General features: G+C 43.8%; 1 protein-coding gene across 4 annotated transcripts in view; it reads left to right on the plus strand.

Annotated features, from left to right (window-relative positions):
• SOAT1 (sterol O-acyltransferase 1) overlaps positions 1-9,549 on the plus strand; it is a 29,992-nt gene extending 20,443 nt beyond the window's left edge. For 3 of the 4 annotated variants that reach the window (XM_055815466.1, XM_055815467.1, XM_005231627.4), the window contains exons 8-16: positions 812-890; positions 1,573-1,654; positions 2,353-2,398; positions 3,564-3,693; positions 4,105-4,202; positions 4,701-4,799; positions 5,300-5,435; positions 6,252-6,397; positions 7,224-9,549. In XM_055815466.1, coding sequence (XP_055671441.1) covers positions 812-890; positions 1,573-1,654; positions 2,353-2,398; positions 3,564-3,693; positions 4,105-4,202; positions 4,701-4,799; positions 5,300-5,435; positions 6,252-6,397; positions 7,224-7,280 — 873 coding nt within the window. In that variant the 3' untranslated portion in view covers positions 7,281-9,549. The remainder of the gene's footprint in view (positions 1-811; positions 891-1,572; positions 1,655-2,352; positions 2,399-3,563; positions 3,694-4,104; positions 4,203-4,700; positions 4,800-5,299; positions 5,436-6,251; positions 6,398-7,223) is intronic. The other variant, XR_008749026.1, reaches the window with a different exon arrangement.
• The last annotated feature ends 823 nt before the right edge of the window (positions 9,550-10,372 follow it).

Consider the following 10,372-nt stretch of genomic DNA (forward strand, 5'->3'; position numbering starts at 1 on the left):
TTCTAGTTGTCTTGTGGATGTTAAATGGTTAAAACCAGTTTTAAGAAGCTGTTGTGCCATACTTCACAAGGAAGCTGTAACATGCTTTTTTTTTAAAAAAGGAGAAAGTAGGTAGTCAACAAGTGGTTCCTGTTTCCCTTTTTGTCCCTAAGAAGCAACCATCTTTGTCCTGTAGTCTTTAGTGAGAGTGGAATTTTCTTTTTTGGGGGTAGAGGGAGAAGAGTGCAAGAGTGTAGGGGACTGGTCAGACCATCAAATTAAAACAAGGATGGTCAGAGATGAGTGTGAGCCTGAAGAATTAACTTTGGGCTAGCCTTCCTTTTGGTCTTTCAGTATTAAAACCCAAAAAACCCTGCTGGGTAGCTGTGGACTATTTGTGGGTCACCACCTTATTCCAAAGTAGTGATACTTGCTGTCAACATGCCTAACTTCAAGGAGTCAGTTTCAAGGCTTTGAAACATACTGGCCTATTGAATAGGGGTTTTTACCTTCAATTTTTAGTTAATGTTAATTGGTTAGTGACTTGCTGGTGTTATTTGGAGTCCTCGTGTGTGCTGTGGTCCTGTGAATGTGAATGAGATGTGTTATGGCACTCCTGAGCCATGATTGTTATGGTATGTTTCACCCTGCAGTGTCTTAAATTCATGTCCATTAAACAGGCTTGTGGGCAGAAGCAGCCCTTTCCTTGTAAAAGGGATAAATTGGAGAGAGCCCAAGATGTTGAAGGTGTTGCCTTAAAATGCTTGATCCAGTCTTTGCTGGAAAGTTGGGAAACTGAGAATGTTAAACTGACATTCTCATGGTTTTACAGGTTCGTCTTGTTATGAAGGCTTATTCCTTCATCCGGGAGAACGTACCCAGAGTCCTGTCCTCTGTAAAGGACAAGTCCAGTGAGTAACTTGCCTATTTTGAAAGCAGTGCGTAACCAACTCTTGTTTTCCCTCCATTGCTTTCAGCTGCCCTCGTGAATTGGAGAGGTAGGATTTGAATAGATGTTTTTTGATGGGGAGGTCACGAGGCTCTTAGGCTGGCCTTCTGCTTCATAATTTCAGCCTGAACCTTTTCATCTGGTATTAGCAATGAGCTAGACTGTTATTCAGGTCTAAGTCATCTCTGTATCTTAGATCTTTCTTCAACAGGACTCCTTATTTCTGCTTTTAAGAGCAAAAGGTGTTCAGAATCTGCCTGCACGCCTCCAGTGCTCTAGCTGAAATGACAGCAATCATAAAAGCATAGAAGCCATTTCAGCAAGGCATGCCAGAGCTGAACATGAGCCCACATGTTGATACAGGCCTTACAGCTTCATCTTCCCTGGGAGAAAAGGGAATGTGCTATCAGGGTGTTAGCACTGCGCTACCTGTTAGTCACCCTCACTTGTTAACTACGCTTCGTGGTGGGGCAATTGCATATGATAGGTCTAGTTTATGTAATTCTCTGCAAATCCCATACTTTTTGGTTCAAGTGAGGTTTTTTGCTGTGTTCTGTGTTGTGAAAGGGTACTGGGGAAACTGAACCATCAGTAAGCAAAGAGATTTCAGAGTGTTTTTTTTCCCCCCTCCCTGCTTCTTCCAGGCACAGTACCTATTCCCAGAATTTCTCAGTACCTGTACTTCCTCTTTGCTCCCACCCTCATCTACAGAGACAACTATCCCAGGTAATGTGAGCAACACCAATAGAACATGAGTCTAAAAGCTGAAGCCAATGTTAAGCATCCCTAGATGTGTTCTGTTCAATTCATGAGTTAGAGCTGTCGTAAAGATCTGGTTAAATCAGAAACTTGGTTGATAAAAAAGGCAGGACTTGATCATGAAAACTCACTCTAATGCTAGTAGTATTTTGATTTTACAGTTCTGATTTTATTTCTTTGGAAGTGAAACAAATAAAGAACTTGCTACTGAATATCTAGTGGTACACAGCTCCTGCAGTAGGCTTGTGTGGTGGTTTATGTGGTGCTAATAAGCAGCCCTGTCTCTTGAGTTTGAGGAGGCAGGCTGAAGCCTTTAAAACTGGGAACTGCCAAACTTTTCTATACTTTACTGGGTTGCACTTTGACAGTGTCAAGTCAGCAGTCCTTTACGTGACTATCGGGCAGATCACCACCTCCTACGTAATTGCATAATGCTGCTCTCCAGATACTTTTCCATTTATGGAATTGCTGTAGTTGCCCTGCTGCAGTTGAAAGTGAGGAACAGCAATTTGGGCAGATGTCTCTTGGATGTCAGGAGATTAAGAACTCTGGAATTAAAACCCCATTTTTTTCAGAGTATAGGTCAATAAAATCAATAATTGAAGGGAGGGTTTTGCCGCTTGGAGGTCCTATTTGGATATGACATCATGTGTTCTTTTTCCTAGGAATCCCATGATAAGATGGGGCTATGTGGCTACCAAATTTGCACAGGTGAGTAGTGCAGCTTTCTGAAGAACATGCTTTCAGGGATCTGTGTTGCTGAACAGTTCTCCCTTTGGCGTTAAATCACTCTTTTCCTGGTAAGCCTACACCAAGTGAAGAATGCTTTTTAGTGAACTAAAAAAAAGAAACAGTGATCTTGCTGCACCGATGACTGTGTCAAAATAAAAAAAATAAATCCTTGCTTAAAGAAGCCTTTAGACTCTATTCTGTACAAAAGCTGCATGTGTGCATGGGGAGAGCAATATCCATGCTCTGACATTTTTCTTTACACTGATGCTCTGTTATGCACTGGCACAGCTACCTGTCTTCAGATATTCAGACTGATTTTGAAATAGTGAGGCCTGAAGTCCGGCTCTTCAGTGCTTATTTGAGCTGAAAGTTGACCTGATCTTTGTGTCTCTGGATGTGAGCTTCAGTAGCTTCTTATGGCTTTGTTTCTGAGTAGTGGCTTTGCATGATTGAAATTTATACTGTCACACAGTGCATGGTTTAAAAACCAGCCAATTAAACAAAAAAAAACCCAACAAAACAACAAAACAAACCAAAACCCCAACCAAATTAAAAATGAAGCATGAAAAGACCTTTGGCTGCTTGCTCTCTGACAAAAGAGGGTGACAAAGCCCACACCTGGCTTACAGCAGTTGGAGTGACTGCAGTAAAGCAGTGACCTGCATTTTGACAACTTCCAGAATGTGGGTTCATGAGCCAGAGAAGGCCTGAGGCGATTTGGCCTGTAAATAGCTCTTTTTTGGGATAAAAGAAACTTAAGCTTTAATACTAGCTTTAACTACAGTAAGTATTTCTTAATTATTTCTGCCCTTGTCTTGGACCTAGATCAGAGGGTACTTTCCCCACTCACTTTGGCATTGGCACAAATCATTTGTCATAACTTCTGAGTTGATAGGACTAGGAGAAACTTAGAGCTGCTGTAGTAGAAAAGACAAGTTGATTTTGCTCCTCAATGTCAACATGCTACACAGATGGCTGTAGCTTACTTTTTGCCTGGACCCTTAGGGAAGTTTATTGGCAGCAATGTAAAATAAATTTTGACTAGTGTTGGCAGCTGCTATTGCTCTCCTAGAGCTGTCAAGTGGTGATGTGTTAATTGTGCATTTCTCATATGGAGTCAGACTTTTCTTTTTTTTTTTTCCAGGTGCTTGGTTCACTTTTCTATGCCTACTACATTTTCGTGAGACTCTGCATTCCTCTGTTTCACAACAGCAGTCAAGAAACCTTCAATCTTCGAGGGCTGGTCCTCTGCATCTTCAACTCCATTCTGCCAGGTAAGACCTGGATTCATGAGTAACTGTTATCCTCATGGAAGAGGGAGGAGGGAGGGGAAGTGCTTCATATGAGAAGCATTCATGACAGGCAAGTACCAGCCAAGGAGGTCTTGTGGGCAGTCTTCAGCATTATGGTGTTAAACTTTAGAATCGGCAGCACAAAAAAGCCTGGGTTTAAATGTAACAGTGTTCAAAATCAAGTCCTAGGCTGTGTGACAGCCTTGCTGCTGCCTTCTGGGGTAAGCATGACCTGGTGTGGTGAGAAACTGAAATACTTTGACATTTTCGTGTAGGTAGGACAAAGCTCATCTGTGTCCATGCCTATAAGAACAGTCTTGACTGCGTTACAGGCTCTTGCCTATAGCTGAGACCAAATGCTACAAAACTGGTCTGAATCTACCTTATTTCTAGGTGTACTGATTCTATTCCTGGTTTTCTTTGCGTTCCTTCACTGTTGGCTCAACGCATTTGCTGAGATGCTGCGCTTTGCAGACAGGATGTTCTACAAGGTAAGAAGCGGGAGTTATAGTTTATAAAGGAATATATATATAAAGTTATATATAATGAAAAGGAAAGAGAAGGAAACTGAAGGTTCTTATCAAATAAAGCATCCACAGGGTTTTGTTTGTGTTACGCTGTTAGGGTTTAAGATTGTCGCTGTGCTGTAGAAATTGGATCTGTTCTACTTGGCAGTCTGAATTGTTTTAAAGTAGTATACCCTGTGCACAAAGAGAACTAGCCACCAGAGCTACCCAATAGCTCTGTTAACACTCTGTTTAGTTCCTCTGTCATCTCAGTCACTGCAGTTTGGGTCAAAACCAAACTTTGGTATACAGAGTAGAATGTTGAAAATACAATGGGAAGCATTATTTCATGGTGCAGCTTGTTATAACTTATGTTAGCTTGGTTATTATTCTGATCGATATTTTTTAACTTGATATCCCAGGAAAGGCCTACAGAACGTTTTATGCTTAATTAGATTTACAGTCTTTCACTTGTGCTTTCAGGACTGGTGGAATTCCACTTCCTATGCAAACTACTACCGAACCTGGAATGTGGTAGTACACGACTGGCTTTATTACTATGCCTACAGGGACTTCCTTTGGGTGAGTAACAAGCAGATATATTCTTCTGTTTTGTTAATTAAACATTTAACTGCTGGGCAAGACAGTACGTTTGTAAAGATGCGGCATCACTGTGTGTTGAGAAGCACAAAAATGTCTTGCCTCAGCTGTTGCGGGTAGAAAACTGTGCTTTTTAGAGATTTGTTGCTCATTTCCAAGATCTTAATGTGTACAAAATGTGGGTCTGAGTGTAAAGGTTGACTCAACAGTGAACTCATGTTGCACTATTTGGATGAGTTATGGTAGATATTTCATGAGTAGGTCCAACCTGAGTACTTACGCAGGAGACCAGAAATATGCCTGAAGAAAACCACCAAAAATCCAAGCTGCTCTGTAAAGCACTTAACATTTCACATATGTTTCTTGGCTGGAGGAAGCCCTTTCTAGCTAAGGTTAAAAAAAAAATAATAAAATAAATGAGAAAACTGAACTAAACCCACAGCAGAGCAGGTTATAATACTCGGTATTCTTCTCTCTTCCAGTTTTTTGGTAAGAAGTTCAAAGCAGCAGCTATGCTGTCTGTCTTTGCAGTATCAGCTGCTGTGCATGAATATGTTCTGAGCGTCTGCTTTGGCTACTTCTATCCGGTTCTCTTCTGCCTGTTTATGTGCTTTGGAAGTAAGTTCCAGGGAGAGAGTATGTGAGTGGCTTGTGGGTTTTATGGCTTTTTTTTTTTTTTTAAACAAGCATGCTTTTGCCCTTTTGTTAATGATGCCAGTTATTCTTTAGGCACTAACACACAGAACTGTTTTTTGTCCAAGAGTTGCAGCTGTGAGTCCAAAATTTATGAATGGATTTTTGCAGCCAAGTAGTTACGTATATATGTATATATACATGCACACTGGGTTTGCAGGCTTAGGACTTAGGCAAGCAAGGTATTGATGGAGAGGAAGAGAGCTGTATATGATACACTGCTGTTTATGTGACATGGTACATGCTTTAATAGCACTGCTTCTTCTTTGCTGAGCCTTAGTTGAATTGCTGTATGTCAGCAGTTTGGAAGTCTTCTTTAAAGTCATAGCGTAAGGCAAGTATGGCTTTGCTACTGCAGTGAAGAAGAGAGCCTATTTAGAAGGCAGAGCTCTATTGTTTCATTTTGGATTTTGAGTTAGAAAGCTCTAATAAACTAAGCCTCCTCTGGCAGCACGCCTTGGTCAACAGTGTAACACAAACAATATTGATCCCCAGAGGCATACAGCCGGGCCAGCTTGTCGGCACACTTACTGGAGGTAAATGTCAGCACTGGCTCATAGTATTTGCTCTGCTGCCAAGCACAATCAGATTTTCTTGCACTATATTGAACTCACAGAGCAGTCTTCTTGCTCCAGAGATGAAGTGAAGGGAGGGAAGGAGCCAGTGAAATCAGTTGATCTTTGATTCTTGAATCCTGACTCTCATTTCTGAACGATGTTTCTCATTTCACCTCTTCCCCAGTGGTCTTCAACTTCATCCTTAATGACAGTCGGAAAGGGCCCATCTGGAATGTGATCATGTGGACTTCCCTCTTCCTGGGCCAAGGTGTCATCATTTGCCTCTATAGCCAGGAGTGGTATGCCCGCCAGTATTGTCCTATGGAAAATGTGAGTGACTGGCCTTTCCTAGGGGGTAATGGACCCTGCGGGCAGCTTGTCCTTTCTCGCTTTGGGGACAGCGCAGAAGTTCAATGGCCTGAGCCTCATTCATTAGGAGTTAGGCTTAGAAACTGCTTAACAAAACTGCTTTCATTAGTGCTTACTATGCTGATAGTATTTCATGACTGGAAGCCGAGGGTGTTCTTCCCACACTTCTGCAGCCATAAGCCGCGACTTAAGAGTACGCTAGGCCATTCAGGCTGCGTGCATGGAACCGCAGCCCTTGGCCAGCGAGGTCAGGAGAAACTTCTATGAGGCTCGCAAAAACTGAGCCCGTTGTGCCTCTCCCAGGCTAGGTCGCGTGGCAGTGAGAACTGGTTGCTGTAAATGGCCAGTCTGGAGTTTTGTTGGTGTTACTTTCTGTGACTTGTAACTTATTTTCTTGGCAGCAGATTCTGTTCGATACAAAACTTGTTGCTGTCCTAGTTGATTTCAGCTTTAACCAAAGGTATTCTCAGACAAACTCTGTAAGTTTGATCCTCCTTAGTTAAGAGTTTACATTGTAAATGACTGGCTTCTTGATACAATATGCTACTAGGTGCGGCATTCACCTGATGTATTAGACCTGAATGTAAGGTGGGTGGGAGGCAAACGGCTTGTTGCGGCGGTAGCTACACTTCCACAAAGTGTTTAGTGAGGATGAGACTAGGGTTGCAGGGTGTAGGAATGTGGTTTGCCCATTCTTTTCTGTGAGGGACAATTTGACTTCAGGAGACCACACCACAGCTGGTACTGTTGGCCTGTAACTAACTTACTGCCCCTCCTTGTTTTGCAGCTTACGTTCCTGGACTACTTAAAACCACGCTCATGGTCATGTCATATGAAGATGTGAAAATGGTACATTCTGGCCCTGTCCTCGCAGAAAATCAGAGCTGTCCTCCAAGTATTTGGACCAATGACCTAGCTTGCTATGGACTTTTTCTAAGGGAAGTTGTGCCTCCTGGTTATTGGGGAGAAACTGTAATTTTTTTAAACATTACTGAGGCAAACCAGTTGACCTGGATTGCAACAGGCTTCATAGGCAGCATCTACCAGGTGCTGTCCCACTTTGAGCCATTTCCATGCTGGCAAAACATTGAGCTGAAGGTGGAGTCTACTGGAATCCTACTCATCCAGGGGTTCCCCCAAGTTGCTGCTCTTCTGGATGATAGATAGGCTAGTCAGATTTGCTATTAGCTCGTTGCTGGCATCCGTCCATCTTCCTTAGCCATCCCTTTGCAGCGTTTTTTCTCCCTTTCGGTAATGGGATGTCTGCAAAACTTCTGTTCTTTGTGATCCTGGCTGCTGCTATGATGTGGACAAGCAGCGGAGCACCAGGATATCTGCCTCCTTGCTCTGAAGATAGCCAAAGTATTCCTGGATGGCTCTGAACCGCATTCTGTGGATGTTGGCTGCCTGCAGATTTAAAATGGGCAGAGGAAGAGGGGATTGTCGGTTTACTTGTGGCTGCATTGAAGAATCGGGTTCAAACGCAGGGCAGTGTTTGCAGTCTTTATATGTCTTTTTAGACTGAAAATTTATGTTTCCTCTGTATTCATTTAGTTTAGCTGACTTACAGCATTTTTGTTCTTTGAAGGCCCTCGCGACTTGAGGAATAGTTTTTCTTCTAGCTCTTCCTTTCTCTTGCTCCAGATAATCAATTCTTTTAACACAATTAACTTGTAAAAGAGCTTTTGCTGTAATTTGGCAGGCGCTTTAAGGTATACAAGTTAAGGCTTTCTTTAGTGAGGGAAAATTTGAAATACTATGACCCAACTGTAAGAAAACACAAGCAACTTTACAGGTATGTAGCGCGTTCCCATTTGAAACGGCTTGTCCATTTCAGTACGCCAGCGCGCCTTGGTGCCGCTTGCCAACGTGTGCTGCAGCAGCTTCTGCCGTGGCGGTGGGTGGTGAGGGCTGGCCAGCATCTGGAGTTGGAGCTGCTTTTCCATCTGCCTGTGCCTGCTCTTCCGTCAGTGGGGGCTTCGGGGGAAGGTCGGTTTCCTGGGTGTTGCCCCCTCCTTTCTGAAGAGGTACGACGTCCTCCCATGCCCAGTGATAAAGGCAGAAGCGTTACGTGAATCTGGTGTTCCAACATCTACCATTTGGGCAGAGCCCCGTCGGTTTCCTTGTTCTGTCAGATGCTAAGCACAAAAGTGAATTTCCATGGTAGCTGGGTACATCTCTCTCCAGTTTTACTGGAACTGCACCTCCTGGTACTGGGGAGAGAGAGAAACCTGGTGGAGGTACCTTAACTTTGGTCACAGGGATTTCTGAGTTACTGAAACGTTCTTCATTGGCACTTTCTGGTAACAGCTTTTCCTTGCTGACCTGCAGGCTGGGTATTTGATACCAGCAGTGTTGGGACTGTCTATTGACTTGTCTCCCAACCCACTTAAGGTGACTTTTGAGCTTTTGTTTTTACTAACCTGAGTGAAAAGTAATTTCAGGAAAGGTAGGTGATACGGAAACTCTTGCAGGCTTTCAGTTTTCTGTAGGAAGGAATCCCGCCCCTCAGAAAGGACATTGTGTCAGGTCAGATTTGCCAAAGCCAGTGTTTGCGTGTGTGGCTCTCCTCTTAACAGACCTGCTATTGGAACTTGTCTGCTGAAGCAGTTGGGGTAACTGCAGCGGAAGGGGCTCACGTATGTACTCAAACGCGGCAGTGTTCGTGTATAAAATCCTGAGAATAGATTACCTTATCCTCATTCAGTTTGATTTAATCCTAAATCTTTAGCCATACCTTTTGTAGGAGGAAGGGACAGTAGTGCTGGAGCGACTAAGCTTCCTTTTTGAAGAAAAACAAACAAAACCTCCCACCCTTTGGCCAAACAGCTTTGTCACCTCCTTAGTGTAGGATGCAATTCAGCCCAGTACTTCTCGGTTGTGGTGCTCAAAACTTACGTACGGATGTAACTGCACTCAAATAGGGTATGATGGGTTAGGGACCGGCTTTGTCACTTCAGTGCCTGTGTTGGGTCTTGCCACTGTCTCAGTGTTCTCAAAAGGAGATTAAAAAACAAAGGAGCTAAAATCATGGTGCTTCGTGCCAAGTTTTGGTGTTCCCCTCGCAGCTGGCGCTGGCCTATTCCTAATAAAGGGTATCTGTGTTTACTGTGTCAGCGTCCCCGCTGTTTGAAGCCTGAGGGCTTGAGCATCTGGCAAGCAAAACGCAACCAGAAAGGGACACTCGACTGTTGGAATTAGTCTTAGTTTTTGACAGGTTGAGGTTTTTAGCCTTGTAGATCAAGGCATCTGGCAACCGTGCTGTCAGGGCATTGACAATTGGGATTACTTCTGATTTCACGGGGGTTTAAAATTGCTTTTGAATGTGGGCTTATTTCCGTTTTTTTTCTCAAGAGGACTGGAGGGGAAATGCTAAGTCTTTTGCACATTGCTTGTTTAATTAGTCAATTATACCATGTTTGTTGGAGTTTCCTTAGGTTGTGAGGGCCGGAGCTAGCAGTATGGTGGTCTGAGCAATCGTGAGGGCGCTAAGGTTCACCGCCTGCCCTTTCCAAGTTCTTAATAATGATCTGTACTGGTTTCTGTGGCGCTCTCCTACGTGAGGTTTGTGCGGCTTGCTTCCAGGGTAGCTCCCTTGATTTTTGTGGCAGGAAGCCTCCAGCTTGGGAGTGGCAGCCAGTACAGCTGCAGCTCCTTGCTCGGTAACATCACAAGAATCGGTGTTAATACGGCGTGTGTCCCACTTGTCAGGCTGGTGACGGTTTGGTCTCAGGAAGACTGAACCTCCGCAGAGTCTCTGTGCCCAGTGTGTCCTTTCTGTTGGGGAATTTTGCTTGCAGCCTTCAGAGGCGAAGCAGTCCTGCGCCTGAGCTGCCGTCTCCTGTCCCGGGACAGCCGTCCCAGTAAGGCACGTGCTAAGTGCTGTGGTGGGAGGGGGCGGAAATCCTGATGTTTTTTCTTAATAAGGAACAGCAC

The sequence above is a fragment of the Falco peregrinus genome, chromosome 10, assembly GCF_023634155.1.
Source record: "Falco peregrinus isolate bFalPer1 chromosome 10, bFalPer1.pri, whole genome shotgun sequence".
In the NCBI taxonomy this organism is placed as follows: Eukaryota; Metazoa; Chordata; class Aves; order Falconiformes; family Falconidae; genus Falco; species Falco peregrinus.